At 45.6% G+C, this 26,261-nt stretch overlaps 1 protein-coding gene across 1 annotated transcript in view; it reads right to left on the bottom strand.

The window, feature by feature from the left end:
* Positions 1-204: 204 nt before the first annotated feature.
* Positions 205-26,261, bottom strand: part of LOC115936298 (putative uncharacterized protein FLJ92257) — a 39,644-nt gene continuing 13,587 nt past the window's right edge. The window contains exons 1-4 of the mRNA XM_063704854.1: positions 13,532-13,908; positions 12,623-12,687; positions 3,818-3,875; positions 205-3,318 (exon numbers count right to left, since the gene is read on the bottom strand). Coding sequence (XP_063560924.1) covers positions 2,913-3,318; positions 3,818-3,875; positions 12,623-12,687; positions 13,532-13,614 — 612 coding nt within the window. The 5' untranslated portion in view covers positions 13,615-13,908 and the 3' untranslated portion in view covers positions 205-2,912. Of the gene's footprint in view, positions 3,319-3,817; positions 3,876-12,622; positions 12,688-13,531 lie in introns of the transcript that reaches the window.

Below are 26,261 nucleotides of genomic sequence, written 5' to 3'. Positions count from 1 at the left end.
TCTGAGTGTTGCTCACACAGGATTCATACCAACAGGCTCCTTCCAAAACCTTTCAATGCAAATTCTAGCAAATGCACACTTGGAAGAAAAATGTTCCATGAAGTTGTATATGTAAATTTATACTTTCAGCATTTATGTATATAATTTCAGGGGAAGTGGGATCAACTTAACATTATTAAACATAGTCCAATGATATTTACAACATAACTTCAGAAACATTTTATTACTAGAAGTATTTTAAAAAGGATGTACCATTTAGGATTTAAGACACACCCCACAAATGAAAAAACAAATGAGATTATAAACAACATTTTTAAAAAAAATTATGCCATCTCTTTCACTACAAAATCCTCCTGGGGGAAAAATATCTTTTCTTCATTATTAAAGGATGTTATCAGAGCACAGTGGAATTCTTTCAGATTTAGTCAGAAGGTTCTCTGGAGTTGAGAGATCTATTGGAGAATATTTTCTTTGAAAGTCCATGTCCTTTCCCCAGGCCTACATCATATATAAATAAACATTTCAGAAAAGGGGCCACGTTAGGAAAAAGTGGGTTGAAGATTGTAAGACCTGGTTCCTGGGTGCCAAATAATTCACAAGTTGGAATAAGCTGGGTTTTTGTAACACTTCTCTATGACTGCCATTGATACTGAACTATGCCAAGGAACTAAGTCCTACCAAGGAAAAGCAGGAGGAAAACAGGTGTAAGAAGACATTTCCTGTCAGTGTGTCCAGAGATAGCATGAGTCAACAGCGGCTCCTCATGAAGCCATTGATTCGTAACACTGGAGTATCTAGAATGCATCTGGGTCGAATTATTAAAAAGAAAGTTCTTCTCAAGCTAGTTGTAATGGTAACTAATTTAAAAAATTAATGTTCTGCGATTCTGATAAAAACCTATCTGGTGAACCAACAATAAAGGCGGCTGAAGATATTGGTATGAAATAGTTATTTTTCCTTATATACCTGGACGTTCATGTAAGAAATTATACTTTTGGAAGGTCTGTCATATTCTCAGTGTATAAGAGTTGAATCATTTTTAGAAGTTATTGTCAGAATTTTGCTTTAATAGTGCAATAAAGTGTGCATTCTCTCTCTCTCATTTTCATTCAACAGCCTCTACAAATTGAGCCTGGCTCAAAGGTCTTTCCCTCTTGGAATATGACTCCTCCCCTGTCCCTCTACATAAGCTATTCTATAACAAATTATTTTGCTGTCTTGATTTTTCAGAGACCTCATGCTAGTAGTAGAGAGCCAGGAGAAAGTGAGATGTCCTATATAAAAGGCCTGCTAGAAAAAGAAATCAGCACTGAGTTCTAAGGATACTGAACAACTTTTTAAAAAACAAGCAAGCCATATTAAACACATTAGTTACAGCCAAATTAGATAAAACAATGAAAATTATCCAAGAAGAAAAAGTACATCACCTGTCTCTCTCTCTCTCAGCGTGGGAGGGGCCGGTGTGAGGCAAGGGCTCACGCTGACCTCTCTCAGCGTGGGAGGGGCCGGTGTGAGGCAAGGGGCTCACGCTGACCTCTGTCAGTGTGGGAGGGGCCGGTGTGAGGCAAGGGGCTCAGGCTGACCTCTGTCAGCCTGGGAGGGACCGGTGTGAGGCTAGGGGCTCCCGCGGACCTCTGTCAGCGTGAGAGGGGCCAGTGTGAGGCTAGGGGCTCCCGCTGACCTCTGTCAGCCTGGGAGAGGCCGGTGTGAGGCTAGGGACTCAGGCTGACCTCTGTCAGCCTGGGAGGGGCCGGTGTGAGGCTAGGAGCTCCCGCTGACCTCTGTCAGCGTGAGAGGGGCCGGTGTGAGGCAAGGGACTCAGGCTGACCTCTGTCAGCGTGGGAGGGGCCGGTGTGAGGCAAGGGGCTCACGCTGACCTCTCTCAGCGTGGGAGGGGCCAGTGTGAGGCAAGGGACTCCCATGGACCTCTGTCAGTGTGGGAGGAGCCGGTGTGAGGCAAGGGGCTCAGGCTGACCTCTGTCAGCGTGAGAGGGGCCGGTGTGAGGCTAGGGGCTCCCGCTGACCTCTGTCAGCGTGAGAGGGGCCGGTGTGAGGCTAGGGGCTCCCGCTGACCTCTGTCAGCGTGAGAGGGGCCGGTGTGAGGCTAGGGCCTCCCGCTGACCTCTGTCAGCCTGAGAGGGGTCCGTGTGATGCTAGGGGCTCAGGCTGACCTCTCTCAGCGTGGGAGGGGCCGGTGTGAGGCAAGGAGCTCACGCTGACCTCTCTCAGCGTGGGAGCGGCCGGTGTGAGGCAAGGGCTCACGCTGACCTCTCTCAGCGTGGGAGCGGCCGGTGTGAGGCAAGGGGCTCAGGCTGACCTCTGTCAGCCTGGGAGGGGCCGGTGTGAGGCTAGGGGCTCAGGCTGACCTCTGTCAGCCTGGGAGGGGCCGGTGTGAGGCTAGGGGCTCCCGCGGACCTCTGTCAGCGTGAGAGGGGCCGGTGTGAGGCAAGAGGCTCATGCCTCTGGGCAGGGTACCAGAGGCATGGGCATCAACAGGCCACCGTGAGGGAGGAGCTGGGCCGCACGCGGGCTGCTGGGAGGCAGGCAGGGACTTGGCCCCGGGAGGCCGCCGTGGGGGCAAGAGCTGGGCCTGGAGAGGCCCCTGGGAGGCAAGAGCAGGACCTGCAGAGGCCACTCTCCAACCATTGCTGGGCCCGTACAGGCCACCGGGCGGCAGGAATTAGGCCCGAAGTACTTGGCTGGAGAAAGTTCGGGACCTACAAAGGCGGTTGGGAGCTGGGCAGGAGTTCAGCCAAAAGAGCTTGCTTACTTGCTGGGAGGCATGGCCGGGAGATGCCGACTTCAGGACAACTTGGGCCTGCAGAGGTCGCCGGGAGGCCCAAGCTTGGCGTGGAGAAGCCCACCGACCGGAGACCATTTGGGGCCTGCAGGTGCCATCGGAGTGCAGGAGCTCATCCTGGAGAGGCCACCGTGAGGCCTGACCTGGGCCTGGGGAGCTTGGCTTGAGGAAGCTGTGGGCCGACCAAGGACGCCAGGAGATGGATAGGCACTGAGTCCAAAGAGGTTGTTGAGAGGCAGGAGTAGGGCCTGGAGACACAGCCAGGAAGAGGAGCTTGGCCCGGAGAGGACGCCCGGAGGGTGCAAGTGGTCTGGAGAGGCCGACTTGAGGAGGTTCTCAGCCCAGAGAGGCTGCCGGAAGGGAAAAACTGGGCCTGGAAAGGCTGTTGTGAGGAATGACCCCCATGGGCCTGAAGAGGCCACTGGCAGGCGGGAGCTGGGTGTGTAGAAGCTGCTGAAAGGTTGGGAGCTTGGCTTGGGGGGTCCACAGTGAGGCAGATGCTGGGCCTGAAGAATCTACTGTGAGGTAGATGTTGGGACTGTAGAGGCCGACGGGAGGCAGTGGCTGGGCCTGGAGAGGCTGCAAAGAAGCATGAGCTGGGCCTGGTGAGGCCGACTTGAGAAAGCTCAGGGCCTGGAGAGAAGGCTGGGAGGCAGGAGCTGGGTCTAAAGAGGCCATTGTAACGATGGAGCTGTGCCTGTGGAGGCTGTTGTGAGGCAGTAGGCTCATCTGCGGAGACTGCCATGAGGTGGGGTATGGGCCTAAATAGGCCATTGTGAGTCATGAGCTTGGTCTGTAGAGGCTGATTGGAGAAAGTTCTGGGCCTGGAGAGGCTGCCGGGAAGTAGGAGCTGGGCCAAAAGATTTAAGCACATTTACATTTATTAGGCACTTTATTTCCATTATTACAATATATAATAATATATTTAATATATTAATATATTTAACATATTAATATACATAATAAATATATATTTATTAGATATCCAATATATAATAAAATAATTATAGAACTCACCATAATGTAGAATCAGTGGGCGTGTTAAGCTTGTTTTCCTGAAACTGGATGGTCCCACCTGAGCGTGATGGGAGAAAGTGACAGATCAATAGGTATTAGATTCTCATAAGGACAGCGCAACCTAGATCCCTCACATGCACGGTTCACAACAGGGTGCGTTCTCCTATGAGAATCTAATGCTGCTGCTCATCTGAGAAGGTGGAGCTCAGGCGGGAATGTGAGCAAAGGGGAGTGGCTGTAAATACAGACGAAGCTTCCCTCACTCCCTCACTCGACACCACTCACCTCCTGCTGTGTGGCTCCTTACGGCTCCATGGCTCAGGGGTTGGGGACCCCTGCTCAAGTGCATCCAAAGCGACCCTTCCCACACCAGTCTTCATAGTGGTCAAGGGCAGCAACCACTTAGCTCCCAAGGCATGTGCCTCAGCTGGCATTTTGTCACAATCAACAGTAAGTGGTAGCTTGAGTCATTGTGAGGTCACTTCCTGGAAATCACCAGCATCCCATTTCCCACTGGCAAAGAGCTCAGCACTGCCCCCTGGGAAACCAAACCTATGCCCAAATCCCATCTGTGTGGGTTTATCTCCTGGGACCCTTCCTAACATATTAGTCAGAGTCCAATCAGGAAGCATAAACCACTCAAAAGTTTAAAGTGGTAAAATTTAATATGGAGAATTATTCATTATAACAGGTGAACAGCATAATGAGAGATTGGCTAGCACAAAGTAAAGAGAACTCTAGAGAATACAGGACTAGCCCAGGCCAGGCATGGTGGCTCATGCCTGAAATTCCAGCAATTTGAGAAGCTAATGCAGGAGGATTGCTTAAGGCCAGGAGCTAGAGACCGGTCTGGACAACACAGTGAGACCCTGTCTCTATCCAAAAAAAAAGAAAAAAGTTAGCTGGGAGTGGTGGTGCACACTTGTAGTCCCAGCTACTCGGAATGCTGAAGTTTGAGCCTGGGAGGTCAAGGCTGCAGCAAGGCATGATTATGCCACTACAGTCCAGCCTGGTGACAGAGCAAGACCCTGTCTCAAAGAACAAAACAACAACAACCATTTACAGACAGAAAAGAGATAGAGCTAATAAGCTAAGAAAAGATGTTGAAATGTGACAAGTAAAGTAATATGAGGTCTTTTATCTATTTAAAATAATCAAACAAAAAATGACTTACTAAATTATAATACCCTGTGCTGGCAAAGGTGCAGTGAAATGGGCACTTTCTTATACTATGAGGGGTGTTTAAATTGTGTATAAGCCTTCCCGGGTAAAGCCTGTCAATTTTTTAAAATAATGGAGACAGGGTCTCACCATACTGCCATACTGCCTCCTCCAACTCTTGGCCTCAAGCAATCCTCCTCTCTTAGCCTCCCAAAGTGCTAAGATTATAGCTGGGAGGCACCCAAAACCCTGTCAATTTACATTAAGGGTAATGAGAATGTCCATTCACCATGACTCACAGTAATCTTACTTCTGGGGAGACAATTCAATCTAAACAAAAGGTCATCTGTACAAACACAGTAAAAACCTGGGAGTAACTGAAGACAGAGTTGGTAAGTGAAATAAGAAACAGTTCTAAGAAATTAAACTATGATATCAATAGGCACCTGGTATAAAAGGTCAGTTGATGTTAGCTGCTACTTTTTTGTTGTTTTGAGACAGGGTCTCACTCTGTCACCCAGGCTGGAGTGCAGAGGCCTGATCATGACTCACTGCAGTCTCAGCCTCCCTGGGCTCAAGTGATCCTCCCACCTCAGCCTCCCAAGTAGCTGGGACTACAGGAACATGCCACCACACTAGGCTAATTCATGTTTTTTTCGGTAGGGATGGTGACTCCCCCTTTGTTTCCAAGGCCTATCGCAAACTCTTGGCCTCAAGCCATCCTCCTGCCTCAGCCTCCCAAAGTGTTGCGATTACCAGTGTGAGCCACCACACCTGGCCAGCTGCTACTTTTAGCAATATTATTATTATTATTCCACTCAATTAAAAATTATTATTTTCAAGGCTATGCAACAGTATGTATCCTACAGTGTAATTGTAAAAACATATACAGTCGCCGTCCCTCAGTATACAGAATTAGTTCCAGCCCCCCATCTCTGCATATACCAAAATCCATGCTTACCCACGTTTCACTGTCACCTCTCTGGAATCCACGTATACGAAAATTCCAAATATTAGTTGGGCATAGTGGCAAGCACCTGTAGTCTCAGCCACGTGGGAGGTTGAGGTGGGAGGATCACTTCAGCCTGGAAGGTTGAGGCTGCAGTCAGCTGCGATAGCACTACTACCCTCCAGCCTTGGACAACAGAGGGAGACCCTGTCTCAGAGAAAAAAAAACAAAATAAAACAGGTTAGAAATTGTAATGAGGTCTGTTGGGCAAAATTCCATATAAGCAAAGTATAAATAAATAAAGCAAATCGTGATAAATTAGTACGATTGACTTTCTGGAGTTTCTGACAATAAAAGTAAGGAAAATGCAGAACACAAAGACAGAGAGTACAAAGAGAAATTAGGAAAGCATTCTACATGTTTAATAGGAAGACACTGGCCGTGTTCGTGCAACGGCAGTATGTCGTGACATGACATACCTTGGAGAGAAGTTAACAGATTAGGAAGTTGATAAAAATCATCAGAGAAGCAAAATACTGGTAGCGACACTCAAGTAAACCACGAAATTTCCATAACTTATGTCAGCAAAGTGGGAATATTGTACAGGGTGTGTTGAAGTTCCTATACAACATTGTTTATCTGCCGTTTGTTTGTTTGTAAGGAATGTATATATTAAAAGTTCTTCTTGCTGTCAAAAGAATATGTGTGAATAAGTCATTTTAACTTATTCTTCGTTTTTCTTTTATCTTCCTGCCATCATCCCACAGCCTTACTTTAGAAATTTTTTCTTTAGAAAATTGAACAAGTGCTCCTTGTGGTGGCACATACCTCTAGGATGGGAGGCAGGGGTGGAAGGGTCACTTGAGGCCATTAGTTTGACACCAGCCTGGCCAACAAAGTGAGACCCCATGTCTACAAAACAATTTAAAAATTAGCCAAGTATCGTCATGTATACCTACAGTCCTAGCTACTCAGCAGGCTCAGGTAGGAGTACCCTTAGCCCAGGAGTTCAAGGCTGCAGTGAGCTGTGATAGCACTACTGTACTCAAGCCTGGGTGACAGGGTGAGACCCCATCTCCTAAAATAAAAAACAAAGAAAAAAAAATAGTTCAAGTAGCAAGTTGTATGTGGCTTAGTCTGAATATTTGTAAACTAGAAATTCTCAGTCTTTTGGGGTCTAACATCCCTTTACCTTTTTTAACTTTATTGAAGATCTCTAAGACTATTTCTTTCTGTAGATAATTATATTAAAACTAGAAAATAAGACCCAAATTTTTAAATATTATTCATCACATATTAAAGCCATTACATGTTGATATAAGATTTTAAAAATATTTAATATTCATTACATATTAATAAAACCACTACATGTTGATATAATACTTTTTTTTCTTTGAGACAAAGTCTTGTTCTCTTGCCCAGGCTGGAGTGAAGTGGCTCAATCTCAGCTCATTGCAACCTCCGCCCCACAGGTTCAAGTGATTCTCCTACCTCAGCCTCCCAAGTAGCTGGGATTACAGGCGTCCACTACCATGTCCAGCTAATTATTGTATTTTCTTAGTAGAGAAGGAGTTTCACCATGTTGGCAAGGCTGGTCTTGAACTCTTGACCTCAGGTGATCCACCCGCCTGGGTCTCCCTAAGTGCTGGGATTACAGGTGTGAGCCACCGCGCCCACCCCGGTTAATGTAAGTTTTAAAACACTGATTAGCCAGGCAACAACACCGGGCAGGGGTCTCCTCATTCCCAGCGATGCAAACCTCACTGCACGGCTGAGGGGTTGCAAGGGCTGCAGAGCCAAAAGGCTCTGACTTGAGATATTATTTTACTTGTATTTTTATTTGTATTGTGAGACAGGTACTGCTCTGTCACCCAGACTGGAGTGCAGCTGTGCATTTACAGCTCGCTGCAGCCTCGACCTCCTGGGCTCAAGCCATCTTCCTGCCTCAGCTCCCCAGTAGCTGGTAGTACAGTTGAGTGTCACCATTCCTGGTTATTTTTTTAATTTTTTTGTAGAGTGAGGGTTCTTGCTATGTTGCCCAAGCTGGCCTCAAACTCCTGACCTCAAGAGATCTGCCCACTTCAGCCTCCTGAGTAGCTGAAACTACAAGTGCACATCACCATGCCTAGCTACATTTATTTAATTTTGAAAAATATTTTTGTAAAGAGCAGATCTTACTGTGTTGTCCAGGCTGGTCTTGAACACCTGCCCTTAAAAGATACTCGCACCTCTGCTTACCAAAGAGCTGGGACTACAGGCATGAGCCACTGCAATGAGCCTGAAGAGATTTCTTTAATCTAGCATCCCATACTTCGTAGGATTGGGAAAGGCAGTAGTGTTTTTTAAAATTACTTAATAATTTCAGTAACAATCAAACTCAACCTTGACCCCTGCCTTCTCTCACACCCCATATCCAGTCTGTCAGGAAATCCTGTTGATTGTCTTCGACATCTACTAAAGATCCCCACCCAGCAACTCCCTGGCCTCCTCCCCTACTTCTCCCCTCTGACCATCTCTCAACACCACCACGACCCTGGCAGGACCACCATCATCTCCCGCCTGGATGTTGCCAAAGCTTGGCCCCCATGCTTCTATCACATCTTCCCACAGTCTTTCTCAACTCAGCAGCCAGAGAATGCTTTTAAATCGGGAGACAGATCATGTCGCCTCTCTGCTCAGAACCCTCCTACAGTTCCCATCTGAGTCAGAGTAAAAGCCAAAGCCCCACCAATAACCTCCCAGGGCTTATGTGATCTGTACTGATCCCCACCCAGCAACTCCCTGGCTCCCTCCCCTAATTCTCTTCCTCTCTCCATCTGCTCCATGGGCCTCCTTCCAGAGCCAGAGACACACCTCAGACAGTTTATTCTATTGTTTCTGCCTACAATCCTCTTCCCTCAGCACCTTGGCCACCTCCTTCCCCTCCTTCAAATCTTTACTCAATTTTCACTTAGGAGGCCACCCCTGACCATTCTATTTAACATTGCCATCTGTCCCCATGCCCACCATGCTCATTTCTTCTTTCTTTACTTTCTTCTTTCTTTTTTTGAAGATCTCACTGTCACCAAGGCTGGAGTGCAGTGGCGAAATCACAGCTCACTGCAACCTCAAATTTCCAGGCTCAAGCGATCCTCCCACCTCAGCCTCCCGAGTACCTGGGACTCCAGGTTCATGCCACCATGCCTGGCTAAATTTTTTAGTATTTTATTTTGAGACAGAGTTTCACTCTTCTTGCCCAGGCTGTAGTGTAACGGTGCGATCCCGGCTCACTGCAACCTCCACCTCCCAGATTCAAGTGATTCTCCTGCCTCAGCCTTCCAAGTAGCTGGGATTACAGGTGCGTGCCACCACGCCCAGCTAATTTTTGTATTTTTAGTAGAGCCGGGGTTTCACATTCTTGGCCAGGCTGGTCTCGAACTCCTGACCTCAGGTAATCTGCCCGCTTCGGCCTCCCAAAGTGCTGGAATTACAGGCGTGAGCCACCACGCCTGGCCAATTTTTTCATTTTTTCTAGAGACAAGGTCTTACTATGTTGCCCAGACTGGTCTTGAACTCCTGGCCTCAAGTGATCCTCCTGCCTAAATTCCTAAAGTGCTGGGATTACTGGCATGAGCCATCATGCCTGGCTTCATGTTCATTTCTTCTTGCTGCTGCAACATAGTTTGCAGTTTCCTACATTTAGTGGCTTAAAACACCACAAATCTACCATCTTACAGTTCTAGGGGCCAGAAACCCAAACTAGGTCTATTAAGGCTAAAGTCAAGGTGTCAGCAGGGCTGCATTCCTTCTGGAGACTCTAATATGTTCCCTTGGCTTTTCCAGCTTCTAGAAGCCACCCCCATTCCTTGGATCATGGCCCCTGACTCCATCTTCAAAGCCAGAGGTGAAGCATCTTCAAATCTCTCTCTCTTACCTCTGCTTTCATCACCACATCTCCTGATCCAATTCTGAATCTCCTACTCTCTTTCTTTTATAAAGACCCTTGTGATTGCTGGGCATGGTGGCTCCCACCCAGAATCCCAACACTTTGGGATGTCAAGGCAGGAGGAACACTTGAGGCCCGAAGTTTGAAACTAGCATGAAAAACACAGTGAGACATCCCACCTCTAGAAAAAAATAAAAATAAATATTAGCCCGACATGGTGGTATGCGCCTGTGGTCCCAGCTACTTGAGAGGCTGAGGTGAGACAATCCATTTAGCCCAGGAGTTTGAGATCAGCCTGGACAACATAACTCAATCTCATCTCTACAAGGACGAGGTGGGAGGATCACTTGAGCCCAGGAATTTGTGGCCAGCCTGGGCAACAAAAGAAGACCCCATCTGGCCAACATGGCCAACCTGGCCACCATGGCAAAACTCTGACTCTACAAAAATGAGCTGGGCATGGGTGACATGCATGTGTAGTCCTAGCTACTTGGGAGGTTGAGATGGGAGGATTGCCTGATCTCAGGAGGCCAAAGCTATAGTGAGCTATGATCACATCACTGCACTCCAGCCTGGATGACACAGGAGATTCTGTCTCAAAAAAAAGAAAAGAAATATATATTTAATCTCTGTCCCTGGTTTGTGGCACAGAGCTTCTAAAGCTCTTACAAAGACCTCAGTGATAGATGTGACAGGAACATCTTTTGTTTTAATATTTGGTCTTGGTCCCAGGTTTCTAACACGAGAGCCTCTAAGAACTTTGGGATCTCCAGCATGGTAAGAATGCATTTGGGGATGTTGTTGAGATGACTGGGTGACTGCAAGCTCCAAAATTTCCTCAAGAGGAGGGCTGATTACCATGCAACCACATGGTAAGAGGCTTGGAACTTTCAGCCTCATGCACTGAACTCCAGGAGGAAGAGGGGCTGGAGACTGACTTAATCACCAACAGCCAAAGATTTTATTAATCATGCTTGCATAATAAAGCCTCCATAAACACCCTGAACGGGGTTTGCAGAGCTTTCAGGGTTGCTGGACACAGGAGATGCTGGGAGGGTCTCATGTTCAACAGAGGGCATGGGAGCTCTGTGCCCCTCCGAACTTAACTTGCCCTGGGTATCTTTCTTTTTTTTGAGACAGGATCAGGCTCTTTTGTCCAAGCTAGAGTGCAGTGGCACAATCTCAGCTTACTGTAACCTAAGCCTCCCCAGTCCCCAGCTCAAGGTATCCTCTCTTCTCAGCTTCCCTAGTAGTTGGAACTCTAGGTGCACACCACCACACCAGTTATTATTATTTTTTAATTTTTTATAGAGACAGGTTTTCACCATGTTGCCCAGGCTGGTCTCAAACTCTTGAGTTTAAGCGATCCTCCCACCTTGGCCTCCCAAAGTGCTGAGATTACAGGCATGAGCCACTGCATCCAGCATGCACGTCTCTTTCATTGACTGTTTCTGAGATGTATCCTTCACAATGAACCAGTAATAAGAAATGAACTGGCCAGATGTGGTGGCTCACATCTGTAATCCCAGCACTTTCAGAGGCTGAGGTGGGAGGATCACTTGAGACCAGGAATTTGTGGCCAGCCTGGCCAACACAACAAGACCCCATCTATACTAAAAATAAAAGAAACTAGCCAGATGTGGTGGTGCAGGCATGTAGTCTCAGCTACTAGGGAGGCTGAGGTGGGAGAACCACTGGAGCCCAGACAATCAAGGCTGCAATGAGCTATGACTGCACCATTGCACACCAGCCTGGGCAACAAAATAAGACCCTCTCTCTCAGAAAAAAAGAAAATAAACTGTTTTTCTGAGTTCCGTAAACTGTTCTAGCAAATTATTAAACCCAAGAAGACAGTTATGGGAACTCCCGATTGGTAACAGGTTGGTCAAAAGTATGGTGACAACTTAGGACTTGCCATTGGCATCTGAAGTGAGGATGGCCTCGTGGGACTGAGCCCCTAACTTGTGGGGTCTGTGCTAACTCCAGGTAGTGTCAGAATAAAGTCATGGGATACCCAGTTAATATCCAGAGCACTGAAGAATTTGGTGTAGAAACTCCATACATACATTCAGTCGGAAGTGTGTGAGTAGAGACAAACATGGGCTTTTCTGTCACCTACCTGCTTAACTGCATAGGAGAGGCAATATGTGGTGCTCATGAACAAAGCAAACATTAAAGTCAGACCAGACTCAACATTTGACTCAGTCTTAATATCCAGGTGAGCCTGCGCAAATCATTCATTATTCCTAAGGCTTCATCACTCCATTCATAAAATGGGGATAACTGTGGCACCTACATGTGATTCTGTGAGAATTAATGAAATATTATGCTTGGGGTTATTGTGATCATTATACCTGTTCCAAACTATTTGACAAGGACAGTGATGGATGAAGACATCAAAAAATCAGAAACTGCAATGAGGTCTCTCAGGCAAAATTCCACACAAGCAAATTACTGTGTCTACAAAGCATTCCTGCCACACTTAATTCACCATTCCCTGAACAAAATATGCCATCTTCGTTGTTCAGGTCTGTACGGTGCTGGTTTCCCTTCCGGGCAGTTTGCGCTATCCCATCCCGGCCCATTCCCCATCCCTCCACCTCCCCCTTCCCTCCCCACTCTCATACAACTCTTCCTCATCTTTCAGGACTTGGCTTCAATGTCACCTTAACTGGAAGCTTCTCTCACTCTCCAGAAGAGCTTCCCATTGCACTTGATGCATGCACTATTATTTGATCATTTTTAAGTTACAGTCCAAATCTTTTTGTACCTGAATAACATGTTGCCCAGTCAGTCTCTCTTCCTGGATTCAGAAGTCCTTCATGGTAGATCCAGCTGGAAGTGACAAAAAGACATCTTTTGACATAAACGGATGACACAGACAGACATAAATTCTTAAATGTCTTAAATGTTATGTGAAAATTAAACAGAATTCAAAGACTTCTGGGGAACACTTAGGAAATTACTGGGAATGTCATAAAGGGTTAATTTGTATTTTATTTTATTTTTTGAGACAGTCTCATTCTGTCACCTAGGCTGGAGTGCAGTGGTGCAATCAGGCTCACTGCAGCCTTGACCACCTGGGCTCAAGTAATCTCACTTAATTTTTATTTGGTTTAAGAAAGTCTTGGTTGAGGGTGGTGGCTTATGCCTGTAATCTCAGCACTTTGGGAGGCTGAGAGAGGTATATTACTTGAGGCCAGGAGTTTGAGATCAGCCTAGGCAATATATTAAGACCCTGCCTCTACCAAAAAACAGAGTGAATGTGTGGAAGACAATTTTTCCACAGACTGGGAGTGAGGGAATAATTTCAGGATGATTCATGTGCATTACATATATTGTGCACTTTATTTCTATTATTACTACATAGTAATATATAATGAAATGATTCTACAACTCACTATAATGTAGACTCAGTGGGATCTCTGAGCTTGTTTTCCTGCAACTAGACTGTCCATCTGGGGTGATAGGAGACAGTAACAGAATATCAGGCATTAGATTCTCATAAGGAGTACACAACCTAGATCCCTCACATGCACACTTCACAACAGAGTTTGTGCTCCTATGAGAATCCAATGCTGCTGCTGATCTGACAGGACATGGAGCGCAGGTGGTCATGCAAGCGATGGGAGGGGCTAGAAATACAGATGAAGTTTCCCTTCACTCGCCTGCTGCTCACCTCCAGCTCTGTGGCCCTGTGGTTGGAGACCGCTGCTCAAGTGCATTTGAAAGGATCCATCCCACGCCATTCTTCAGAGTCATCTTTACTGCTGCAGTGGTCAACTTGTAGCACCCCTAAGCTCGCAGGACATATGCTTCAACTGGCATTTCACAATCAACAGTATGTGGCAGCTTGAGTCATTGTGAGCTCACTTCCTGGAAATCACCAGCATCCCATATCCCATTAGCAAGGAGCTCAGCACTGCTCCTTGGATAACCAAACCTATTCCCAAATCCCATCTGTGTGCGTCTATCTCCTGGTACCCTTCCTAGCATCAATTCTGTATTTGTAGGAGTCCAATCAGGAGACACAAACCACTCAAAAGTTTAAACTAGAATGAGAAAGATGGCTCACACCTGTAATCCCAGCACTCTGGGAGGCCAAGGTGGGTGGACTGCTTTGAGCTCAGGAGTTTGAGAACAGTCTGGGAAACACGGTGAAACCTCGTCTCTACAAAAAAACACAAAAATCAGCTGGGTGTGGTGGCACTTACCTGTAATCCCAGCTACTCGGGAGGCTGAGGCAGGAGAATTGCTTGAGCCTGGCAGGTGGAGGCTGCAGTGAGCAGAGGTTGTGCCACTGTACTCCAGCCTGGGTGACAGTGTGAGACCTGGTATCAAAAAGAAAAAACGTATATATATGTAAATTTAATATAAAAAGTATTAATTTTGGCCAGGCAAAATGGCTCATGCCTGTAATCCCAGCACTTTGGGAGGCCAAGGCAGACAGATCACCTGAGGTCAGGAGTTTGAGACCAGCCTGGCCAGCATAGAGAAACCCCATCTCTACTAAAAATACAAAATTAGCTGGGCATGGTGGCACATGCCTGTAATCCCAACTACTCGGGAGGCTGAGGCAGGAGAATCGCTTGAACCTGGCAGGTGGAGGTTGCGCTGAGCCGAGATAGCACCATTGCACTCCAGCCTGGGCAGCAAGAGTGAAACTCCATCTCAAAAAAAAAAAAAAAGATTAATTTTTACAGAGGATCAGCACAATGAGGGACACACTAGCACAAAGTAAAGACAACTCTACAGAATACGGAACTAGCAGAGGCCAGGCATTGTGGCTCATGCCTGTAATCCCAGCAATTTGGGAAGCCTAGGCAGGAGGATCGCTTGAGGCCAGGAGTTGGAGACCAATCAGTGCTAAGTAGTGAGACTCTGTGTCTACCAAAAAAAAGAGACATTAGCCAGGTGTGCTGATGGTGCACACCCGTAGTTCCAGCTACTTGGGAGTCTGGGATGGGAGAAATCCCTTGAGCCTGGGAAGTCTACACTACAGTGAGCCAAGATTGTGCCACTGCACTCCAGCCTGGGTGACAGAGTGAGACCCTGTCTTAGAAAGAAAAAAGAAAAGAAAGTGTTAATCCCCCTATGGGAATCTCCTCTTCTCCTGCCCTCTCTGGAACCTCACTTGTCGGTTCTTCCTCCCACTCTCCTGTATCTTTAACCTATCCCCCACTTTTAGCTCCTTCCCATCATCATTTAAATTACTCAAACTTCTTCTGTTTTAAAAACCTCTCCCTAAACTCAGGGAGAGGTCTCCTGCACACCCATTGAGCCATCTGCTCTCCCTGGTGCCTTCTCTATAGCAGCCTGAGCCATGTCTCTAATCCATGAATCTCATCATGTTACTCCCCCATTTACATCACTTCTCCTTGCCTCAGGGATTAAGTCCAAACTCCTTAACAGCCCCTGCTCTGCCCTGCCTTGCAAGGCAGCCTCACTGCTTGCCCCTCTCCATTTCATCTGCTATGGAGTCCAACTGAGCCTCATCTGCCCCTTGAACACACACTCTTTCTCCTCTGGGAGTCTCTGAAGTGGGTAATATCCTCTGCTTATAATATGCTTCCCCTTAAACCTCTACTCTCTTCCTAGCTAGCTTCGACTCCTCTGTCACTTGTCCGCTTTGGCATCACCTCCTCATAGAAGACCTCTTTGACTCCCGAGATTCTCAGGAGCATGGCAGGTGAAGTGCTCCTCCCATGAATGGATGGAGATTAGGGAGTGTGTGTTATTCATGCTTAATTCACCAGTGCTTAGCTGAGTACCTGGCATAAAATAGTTACTGTGGTGGCCAAAGTAATAACCCCCACCACCACCAATTGCTCATGTCCTATGTTACACAGCACAATTGCATAGGAAGGGGGAATTAAGAGTGCAGATAAAATTAATGTTGCTCATCAGCTGACCTTAAAACAAGATTATCCTGGAGTATCTAGGAGAGCCCATGTAATTACAAGCATTCTTTAAAACTGGAAGAGGGAGGCAGAAGGTTAAGAACCAGAGATGGTGGGCACAATGGCTCATGCCTGTAATACCAATACTTTGGGAGGCCAGGGCAGGAAAATCCCTTGAGTGCAGGAGTTCAAGGTCAGCCGTGGCAACATACTGAGGTCCCATCTCTACAACAAAATAAAAACAAAATTCACTGAGTGTCACGATGCTTACCTGTAGTCCCAGCTACGGGAAGGCTGACATGGTAGGATTGCTTGAGCCTGGGAGTTTGAGGCTATAATGAGCCATGATAGGAGCACTGAACTCCATCCTGAGTGACAGGGCAAGGTCCTGTTTCTGAAGAAAAAAAGGACATTGGAATCAGGGTCCTCTCCATCCTGAGGTGCCTACAAGGCATCTCTCTCTGCAAACGAGTAAACATCACCCTCCAACTCCTTACAGAGTGGAGCAACAGGAAAACTCCTTCACCTCATTTCTGTGCTGCTTGGGAGGCCTGGACAGCCCAATAACCAGCTCCTTGCTGATGAAGCAATCAGGAAATGGCTCGAGTTGAGCTAAGGAGAATTTGGGTCCTTCTTTTGGTTCTCAGTAGGCAGGGTAGGGGCCAGGCATGGTGGCTCATACCTGTAATCCTTGCACTGTGGGGGGCCAAGGTGAGAGGATTGCTTGAGGCCAGGAGCTCAAGACCAGCCTGGACAACATAGCAAGACCTGGGTGGCATACACCTGTGGTCCCTACTACTTGGTAGGATGAGGTGGGAGGATTGATCACTTGATCCCAGGAGTTTCAGGCTGCAGTGAGCCATGATCACACCACTGCACTTCAGCCTGGGTGACAGAGCCAGACCATGTCACAAAAAGTTAGAAAGAAAAAAAAGAGAGAGAGAGGGAGAGAGACTATACACAGGCACCACCACATTTGGCTAATTTTTAAATATTCTGTAGAGACAAGGTCTTGCTATGTTGCCCAGGCTAGTCTAAAACTCCTGGCATCAGGCTGGGCATGGTGGCTCATGCTTGTAATCCCAGCACTTTGGGAAGCTAAGGCAGGCAAATCACCTGAAGTCTGGAGTTCAAGACCAGCCTGGCCAACATGGTGAAACTCTGACTCTATCAAAAATACAAAAATTAGCTAGGCAGTAGTGGCATGTACCTGTAGTCTCACCTACTCGGGAGGCTGAGGCAGGAGAATCACTTGAACCTGGGAGGTGGAGGTTGCAGTGGACCCCATCACTGCACTCCACCCTGGGTGACAGAGCAAGACTCTGTCAAAAACAACAACAACAATAACAAAAACAAAACAACAACAACCAAAAAAAAACTCCTGGCATCTAGACATCTTCCTGTCTTAGCCTCTCAATGCCCTGGGATTATACTGTTTCCTATAATTGAAGACACTTGTTCTTATACTGCTTTAAGGTATAAAGGAAGAAAAAAAACAGATAATGGCAAATGTTGGTGAAGGCCAGGCATGGTGGCAGCCTGTAATTCCAGAACTTAGGGAGGCTGATGAACTTAGGTAGAACCTTGTTTACTAGAGTATTAGACATGGGTTTGGGCAACTATTCTAACCAGAGAAACTGGCTTCAGTGAGGGCAAGTTGGCAATCCAAGGTATAGCATGCATAGGGCTGGCAAAATTCAGGGTGACTGAAGCAAAAGCTTCAGAACCAGAAAGACCACATCTGGGGGTAGAGCACAAAACTCTCAAGAGATGAATCTTTGTAAGAGTGAGGCAGAACTATATAGCAGTTTTAGGAGATCTGTTGGTGCCCAGCAAGAGCTCCAAATGGGCTATATGCAAGGATGCAGGCTGTAGTCTCAGGAGAGGAGGTTCACAAATGTCATTCAGTCCAAGACCTCAAACTGTGTTCTCTACTAAAAGGAATCAAGGTTCCCTAGAGAAATGGCTGACTCCATGTATGGTGCAGTATATTGATCCTGGAACATCTTTTTTGCCAGAAAGCAAGGAAGCCATCAAAGTCCAACAGGATCACATCAAAAAGACATGAAATTCAACTTGAAGACATAATTATTAACCTAGATAAGACAATGTAAGCATCCAAAACAATAAAGACTGCAATGGCCTGAAATACATAAAATGCAAACAATAATCTATGAGTTCATAATGGTATTCAGAAAAAAAAACTACTGGTCATTAGAGGGAAGGTCACTAACTTACTACTCTGAAAAGTGACTTAAGATGAGAGGTAGGGTGGAGAATTAGCTATTTATTCAGTCTTTCCTGTACAAACATAAATTTTTAGGGAGATTGAAGCAGACGAAACAAATCTGGAAAAATGGAGGTAACTGCTTAATCTGCGGGTTGGGTGCATGGAGGTTCAACATATTTCTTTTGTGTATATTTGAACCCCCTACAAAAAAACCACAAAACAGAATGTGAGCCAAGCAGCTTAGGGTTTAGGCAAAGCTTCTGCCTACAAGAGACACCAGGATATGAGGGGTAGTTTTAGCCCTAATGGGCTGAGCCAACTGGAGGTATATAGGGAAGTGCTAAATTGCAGAGGTATCATGTTGCCCAGCACTTGATCAAATCCTAGATCCTAGGTCTGCTTGGTAGCATGCTTCCTAGGTAGTGGATCTGAGGCTACCTATAGAACTTCCTTTGCAGTCATAATTCACTCAGAAACTACAAAAGTGCTTGCTCTTGAAAATGGAGTCTTTGTCCATTTCATGCTTCTATAAAATACCACAGACTGCATAATTTATAAAAAGGAAAAAAGGAAGGAAAGAAAAAAGGAAGGAAGGAGGGAAGGAGGGAAAAAGGGAAGGAGGGAAGGAAAGGAAGGAAGGGAAAGAAGGAAAGGAAGGAAGGGAAAGAGAGAAAGGGAAGGAGGAAGGGAGGGAAGGAGGGAGGGAGGGAGAGAGAGAGGGAGGGAGGAGAAGGGAAGAAAAGGGAGGAGAAGGGAAAGGAGGAAGAAAAGGAAAGGAAAGGAATAAATTTTATTTCTTAACAGTTCTGGATGTTAGGAAGTCCAAGGTTGAGGGGCCTGCATCTGGTAAGGGTCTTCTTGCTGCATCATCCCACTATAGAAGACAGAAGGCAGAAGGAAAAGAGAGTGCAAGAAAGCAAGAGGGCAAAAGGGGCTGAACTCTGTTTTATAATAAGCCCACTCTGTGATTACTAATCTATTACCACAATAACAACATTAACTCATTCGTGAAGGCTATTTTATTAGGCCCCACATCCCAACTGTTGCATTGAGGATTGAGTTTCCAGCACATAAACTTTGGGGGACACATTTAAACCATAGCAGAGCACTTAGGTTAATTCAACTAAGAGGAGCTGAGAAAATCAAAGGCATGAGAAAGACAGCAAAAGCTAGCAGAGAGAAATGCATAGGTTAAGGAAAAAAGTCACAGTGAATCCTGTAGTGCAGGCTACTTTATCAAAAGCACCTAAAAAAGATCTCATTAACTCCCCCAGCTCACCTCCACCCACATCTAAAGAGCCACACACAGCACCACCAAAGGCAGCACAATGAGAACAGCATTCTCCTCAACAGACAAGCTGGGAGTATCTAGACACCTGACCTCAATAGCTCCAGAACAGCCCTAAAACATTTCCTCCCTAACCACCACTCAAGTCACCAGCTTGGAAAGTATTAAGAAAACCCAAATCCTGACACACCACTATGAAACAACTTAAAAAAGCAAAGAACAACCCATTTAAACAGCAATGCCAGCTGTTGGGAAAAAAAGGAACAATGAGTAGAGGAGAAACAGAACTCTCGGGGTCCACCAAGACCCAGTCTCTCAGCTTCAGCACTTTTAAATGCAGAATCCATACCCCTCTGGGGCCTGTGGAGCTCCACAAGGCATGTCGTCCTCAAAGATAAATGAACAGGCAAGCTGGCTAGAAAACCACTAAGGGTATTATTCTTTAAAGAATCTTTATAGGGTCAAAGAGGAATGGGTCTTAACTGGCTATGTGAACTCCCCACAGATTCTGAGGATGATGTCAGTATCCCTTTCCAGATGTGTTTAACACTTTGCAGTCACTTGTATTCCTGCCACTGAGTGCCAGTGCTTTGCTAATTTGAACTGATTCCAGCTCACGCTGACCCCAGCTCCCTGGATGTTACCATTAGCCAAGACTGTCACCCACACTGTACCCTTTCAAAGAGTCCTAAAAACAGCTCTTCACCTACTCTTCCAAGACAAGTAAAAATGTCTGCCAACGAAATGGGGAAAAAAGATTCAGAGAGTGAAAACAATTAATATACTAACAAGAGAGCAAAAAGCAAAGGGGGAGGAGAAACTAGGAAAATCATAGATGGGCTCTCACCTATTTCCAAAGCTGGGCTAATGTCCTTTTGCTTGTGTCTGAATAAGGCACCAATTTTAAGCTGCTAATGAAAAAAAAAAAGAGAAAGAAGCAGGCCCAGGCTGGGCGCAGTGGCTCATGCCTGTAATCCCAGAACTTTGGGAGGCCGAGGCGGGTGGATCACCCAAGGTCAGGAGTTCTAGACCAGCCTGGTCAACATGATGAAACACCATCTCTACTAAAAATACAAAAAATTAGCCAGGCATGGTGGCGCATGCCTGTAAATACAGCTACTCAGGAGGCTGAGGCAGGAGAATTGCTTGAACCTGGAAGGCAGAGAATGTGGTGACCTGAGATCACATCATTGCCCTCAAGCACGGCAATGAGAAAAAAATTCGGTAAAAACAAAACAAAACAAAACAAAACCACCATAAAATAACTCAGACTTAATTAAATACAACCCTAGTGGTGAATGACTAAAGATGGATTACTCATAACAGTCCAATAAGAATCCAGGAATCTTACCTTTTAATAACAAAAAAATCCTTTTCTTCGAAAGTAACATCCTCTCAAGGCCAGGAATTCCATTAGTAGAAAGCCTTCCTAAAAAACAAAATTCCTGGCCAGACATGGGTTCACGTCTGTAATCTCAGCACTCTGGGAGGCCGAGGTGGGAAGATCACTTGATGTCAGGAGTCGAGGCGGGAAGATCACTTGATGTCAGGAGTTCGAGACTGGCCCCGCCAACATGGTGAAACCCCATCTCCACTAAAAATACAAAAATTAGCCTGGTGTGGTGGTGGGCACCTGTAATCCCAGCGACTTGGGAGGCTAAGGCAGGAGAATTTCTTGAACCCAGGAGGCAGAGGTTGCAGTGACCAGCAAGGTTGCGCCATTGCACCCCAGCCTGGGCGATAAGAGTGAAAACTCCATCTCAAAAAAAAAAAAAAAAATTCCTTTGGGAAGGCCTTCTACATAAAAATCTTCAACATGAGACTGGAAGAAAGGGTATGGGATCATCACCGGACCTTTGGCTTTTACAGCTCGAGCTATAAGAACAAAAAGAAAAAGGGATATCATTTAAACACAGTATGTAGAAAAGAATAATTATTGAATCTGTACTGGTCTTTAACTTTTACACTTTGATCTTTAATTCTGTTATTGTGATTGAGTCCAAAGAAAAATAGTATGAGTAAAATAAAAAGAACACCAAAAATGCTAATATTCTGTTTACCAAAGTCTGTAGTGAAATATCCCATTAAATCCAAGTGCAGTGACACACCCATAATCCCAAGCACTTTGGGAGGCTGAGGCGGGTGAATCTCCTGAAGTCAGGAGTTCAAGGCCAGCCTGGCCAACATGGTGAAACCCCAACTCCACTACAAATACAAAAATTAGGCAGGCGTGGTGGCAGAGGCCTGTAATCCCAGCTACTTAGGAGGCTGAGGCAGGGAGAATTGCTTGAACCCAGGAGGTGAGCTTGCCATGAGCTGAGATCATACCACTGCACTCCAGCGTGGGCGACAGAACAAAACTTCAACCTCCAAAAAAAAAAAAAAAACAGCTAGCAGGTGACATTTGCTATGGGGAGACTAGGGATATGATCTTGCTGCAATCCTTCCATTTTAGTAAATCTAAACAGTGTGAATCCATTCTGTTTCATCCCCACTCCACTCCAGAGCCAAAACAAGAAAATCAATTATATTTCTAGTTCTTTAAAAACATATCTAACTAAATCATCTAATTAAAAGATAATATGCATGGTTCCATACTCTAAAAGAAAACTTATGTCCTGCATATCATGGACATTTGATGAATGCTTATTCAGTTGACTGGTGTAGACTTCAATAATAACCTGTTCAATGCATTATGCCAGATGAATCTTGCATCTCAAAAGTAGAACAAATATTGTTCGTTCAGTTTTGTCTACCCATAAATGCAATATTTACTAATAAAAAGAAAATGAGTTTATTGTTCTAGAGAGTATGAGAATTTTGACAACATGAATTCTCCTGTCCTAGGAGAATTATGTCCTAGGACATAATTAATACTTAGAGGCATACTATTTCATGTGGAAGCTACCATTAAATCAATGTTGTGTTAATTACCTCACATAATCTTCTAATCTGACTTAAGACTGAAGACGTACCTCACAAAGCTGATTTATCAAGTTGTAAATCTTCACCTGTTGAATTCATAAGTTCATGTCTGAAAAGTGAGAATAAATACTTAATATTCACTAGTACATATTTAATATTTCTTCATGAACTGCGGGTGTGAAGAGAAAAGACAGGCTGGGCACAGTGGCTCACACCTGTAATCCCAGCAGTTTGGGAGGCTGAGGCAGGCAGATCATGAGGTCAGGAGTTCGAGACCAGCCTGGCCAACATGGTAAAACCACGTCTGTACTAAAAGTACAATAATTAGCTGGGCATGGTGGCAGGCACCTGTAATCCCAGCTACTTGAGAGGCTGAGGCAGGAGAATTGCCTGAACCCAGGAGGTGGAGGTTGCAGAAACCATTATCACGCCACTGCATTCCAGCCTGGGCAAGAGAGCAAGATTCTGTCTCAATCAATCAATCAATAAAAATATAAGGAGGAAGCATTTACTGTGTATTTATATGTCTGGTATTATGTGAAGCACTTTACTATCTTATCAAATCTTTGGGACAGATCTTCAGTTCTCATGACCACAAAAGAGGATACTAAAGCTCAGACAGGAGAAGAGACATGGCCAGCCTGTGTCCCCAGGGCCTATGGTCTTACCACTAGGTTACAGTGTTTCCAGATATCACATGTTGTGAGATTTTTGCTTTAAAATGAACCAAAAAAAAACCAAAGGTGAAAAAGGCATAAGCTATTAAAAAGTGGGAGAAACACTAAGAGAACCTTAAGCATGTAACTAAAAATATTATAGAAATGTTATTGAATTCATTAGCAAATTTAGTGCTAGGTTTTCATTGAGGAGTAGGTTATATTACTCATAATGAAGAAAAATGTTCATTTTAAGTACATTAACATAAATACCATCAATATTGTTTATCATGTTTAAATGTTCACTTAAAGCAATTCAGTTGAAATTCTGCATATCATACAATTTTATAGTTTGCTAGTAGGTTACAAGTAAATAGTCACCCAAATAAAAACATCATGTTTTCCACTGGTTGTTCCTCTTTTTAGGTGAGCATTTGATGTATACCAACAGAGAGAGGATAATAACAAATCGCTAATTTCTTTCATCACTATATAAAGGTGGCTTCAGGATAGAACAGTATCAGGGCAATGATGAATTTGAAATCTAACATCAATTCAGTGATGCATCAAGATAAAAGTAGAGACAATAGGGGCACCTTGGTGAGTACTGAACATTTTATTTATTTATTTATTTTGAGATGGAGTTTTGCTCTTTTTGCCCAGGCTAGAGTGCAATGGTGCAACCTCGGCTCACCGCAACCTCTGCCTCCTGGGTTCAAGCGATTCTCCTGCCTTGGCCTCCCGAATAGCTGGGATTACAGACATGCGCCACCACACCCGTCTAATTTTGTATTTTTAGTAGAGACGGGGTTTCTCCATGTTGGTCAGGCTGGTCTCGAACTCCCGACCTAGATATCTGCCTGCCTTGGCCTCCCAAAGTGCTGGGATTACAGGTGTGAGCCACCGCACCCAGATGAATTCCAAATTTAACAAAGCAGACTAAGAGAAACAATTCATTTAAAAAAAAATATTTGGCCAGGCATGGCGGCTCACACCTGTAATCCCAGCACTTTGGGAGGCTGAGGTGAGTGGATCAGGAGGTCAGCAGTTCAAGACCAGCCTAGCCAAGATCATGAAACCCCGTCTCTACTAAAGATACAAAAATCAGCCAGGCGTGGTGGCTGGTGCCTGTAATCCTAGCTGCTCGGGAGGCTGAGGCAGAGAACTGCTTGAACCCGGGAGGCGGAGGTTGCAGTGAGCCGAGATCGTGCCACTGCGCTCCAGCCTGGGCGACAGAGTGAGGCTCTGTCTCAAAAAAAATAAATAAATAATTCAATGAAATCCCTAAGATCTAGGGCTTTGCAATAAATATGTAAATAAATTTCCAATCTCCATACTGAAAGTTTAAAAGAAATGCTAACTAATAACTAAAGAAATACAACTTTTCCTCAGCTTTGCAGCAGTCTAGAAACAAAGTACCTTACAAGGAGAAATGTGTAAGGATGGCATGACTCGCCGGCAGCCCTGGGCTTGTCCACGGTACCCACATGATGAACAGTAACTCCACTGTGTAAACGCCCATGAACATAAGATTACAGGACTTTTCCAGTTTAGACATACCATATTTTCTTTCAGACAATTCTTCAGTTTGTTTACGTAGATCAGCGATACGACGATTCCATTTCTCTGAAAATCAAGCAAAAGTTGCTTCTCAATAATACGTCCCTATGTCAGAGCAGCACTAACGTATAATGACTGATTTCATATATTTTACATTCTAACAGTCCATATCATTTTACTGCTTTCAAGAAAAAATTTCCCCTTTTTGGTGGTTCTTAGAATTGGTTTAATGGGAGACTATTAGAGAAGCTGAAAAGCAGGAGGGCAGAAAAGTTCAATCAAATTAAACACAATAACAGGGAGGTCACAATGAGGCGGTCTCCAGGGGTCTTTTAGCAAACTTCCTAGAACATGTCTCAGCTGTGTGAAATAAGACTTTACAGCAGCCGGGTGCAGTGGTGCAGGCCTGTAATCCCAGCACTTTGGCAGCAGAGGCAGGCGGATCGCTTTGAGCTCAGGGCAACATAGCCAAAACCCCCCTCCCTAGCCCCACCCCCACCCCGTCCCTACCAAAAATACAAAACAGCAGGGCATGGTGGCGGGTGCCTGTAGTCCCAGCTACTCAGGAGGCTGAGGCAGGAGAATCACCTGAACCCAGGAGGCAGACATTGCAGTGAGCCAAGATCACGCCACTGCCAGCCTGGATGACAGAGCAAGACTCCACCTCAAAAAAACAAAAACAAAAACACAAGGTTAAGAGGGACCCCCGACCTTACAGATACAAGTTTAAGAGGGACCCCTAAGCAAAAAATGCCAACCCTTTTTCTCCCAATCATTGAAACACCAGGAGGGTGTAACAGTTTTGCAGCCTAGCTGTAGCAGGCTGATGCCCCCAAGATGCCCATATCCTAATCCCGGGAACTGGTGAACATGACCTTATATGGCAAAAGGGGCTTTGCAGATATAATGAAGTTAAGGGCCTTTGGCTTTTGGGGTTGATGTACTCACTCGGATCCTTATAAGAGCAGAGCAGGTGATGGAGAGGGTGGGAGGTGTAGTGACAGAAGCAGGAAACTCCAGTCATTCGAGATGGGCAGCACAAGCTGAGGAGTGCAGGCCACCTCTACGGCCAGGAAACAGATTCTCCCGCAGAGCCTCAGAAGCCACCGACCCTGCTCTCACCTTGACTCAGTAGGACTTACTGTAGAATTCTGGCCTTCAGACCTGTAAGGGAATACATTTTGGTTGTTTTAAGTCACTAAGTGTGTGGTAATTTGTTGCAGCAGCCACAGGAAACTAGTATTGTAGTGAAGCCTCAAAACCCCCCTGAAGGGGCTGGGCTCAGTGGCTCATGCCTGTAATCCCAGCACTTTGGGAGGCCGAGGTGGGTGGATCACTTGAGGTCAGGAGTTCGAGACCAGCCCAGCCAACATGGTGAAATGCCATCTATACAAAAAATACAAAAACTAGCCAGGCATGGTGGCACATGCCTGTAATCTCAGCTACTCAGGAGGCTGAGACAGGAGAATTGTTTGAACCCAGGGGGGCGAAGGTTGCAGTGAACTGAGATTCCACCACTGCACTCCAGCCTGGGTGACAAAGCGATGCTACATCTCAAAAACAAAACAAAACAAAAAAACCCCAACTGAAGGTTTCCAGTTCTGCCAGCAGTCTCCCACCCAACCCCCAGAAGCAGACATTCCATTGCTGTGGGCCATGGACAGGCAGAAGGAAGCACCTCCTCATGGCAGAGGCCTACCCAGGAGAAACCCAAGGGAAGGCACTGCTGGGCTGGCCCCTCTCTGCCAAGGCCATATTCTTTTTTTTTTTTTTTGAGGCCAGTTTCACTCTGTCTCCCAGACTGGAGTGCAGGGCCACAATCTCGGCTCACTTCGACCTCTGCCTCCCCA

This window comes from Gorilla gorilla, chromosome 23 (assembly GCF_029281585.2).
Source record: "Gorilla gorilla gorilla isolate KB3781 chromosome 23, NHGRI_mGorGor1-v2.1_pri, whole genome shotgun sequence".
Lineage (NCBI taxonomy): Eukaryota > Metazoa > Chordata > Mammalia > Primates > Hominidae > Gorilla > Gorilla gorilla.
This window is presented reverse-complemented; position numbering and strand designations above follow the sequence as displayed.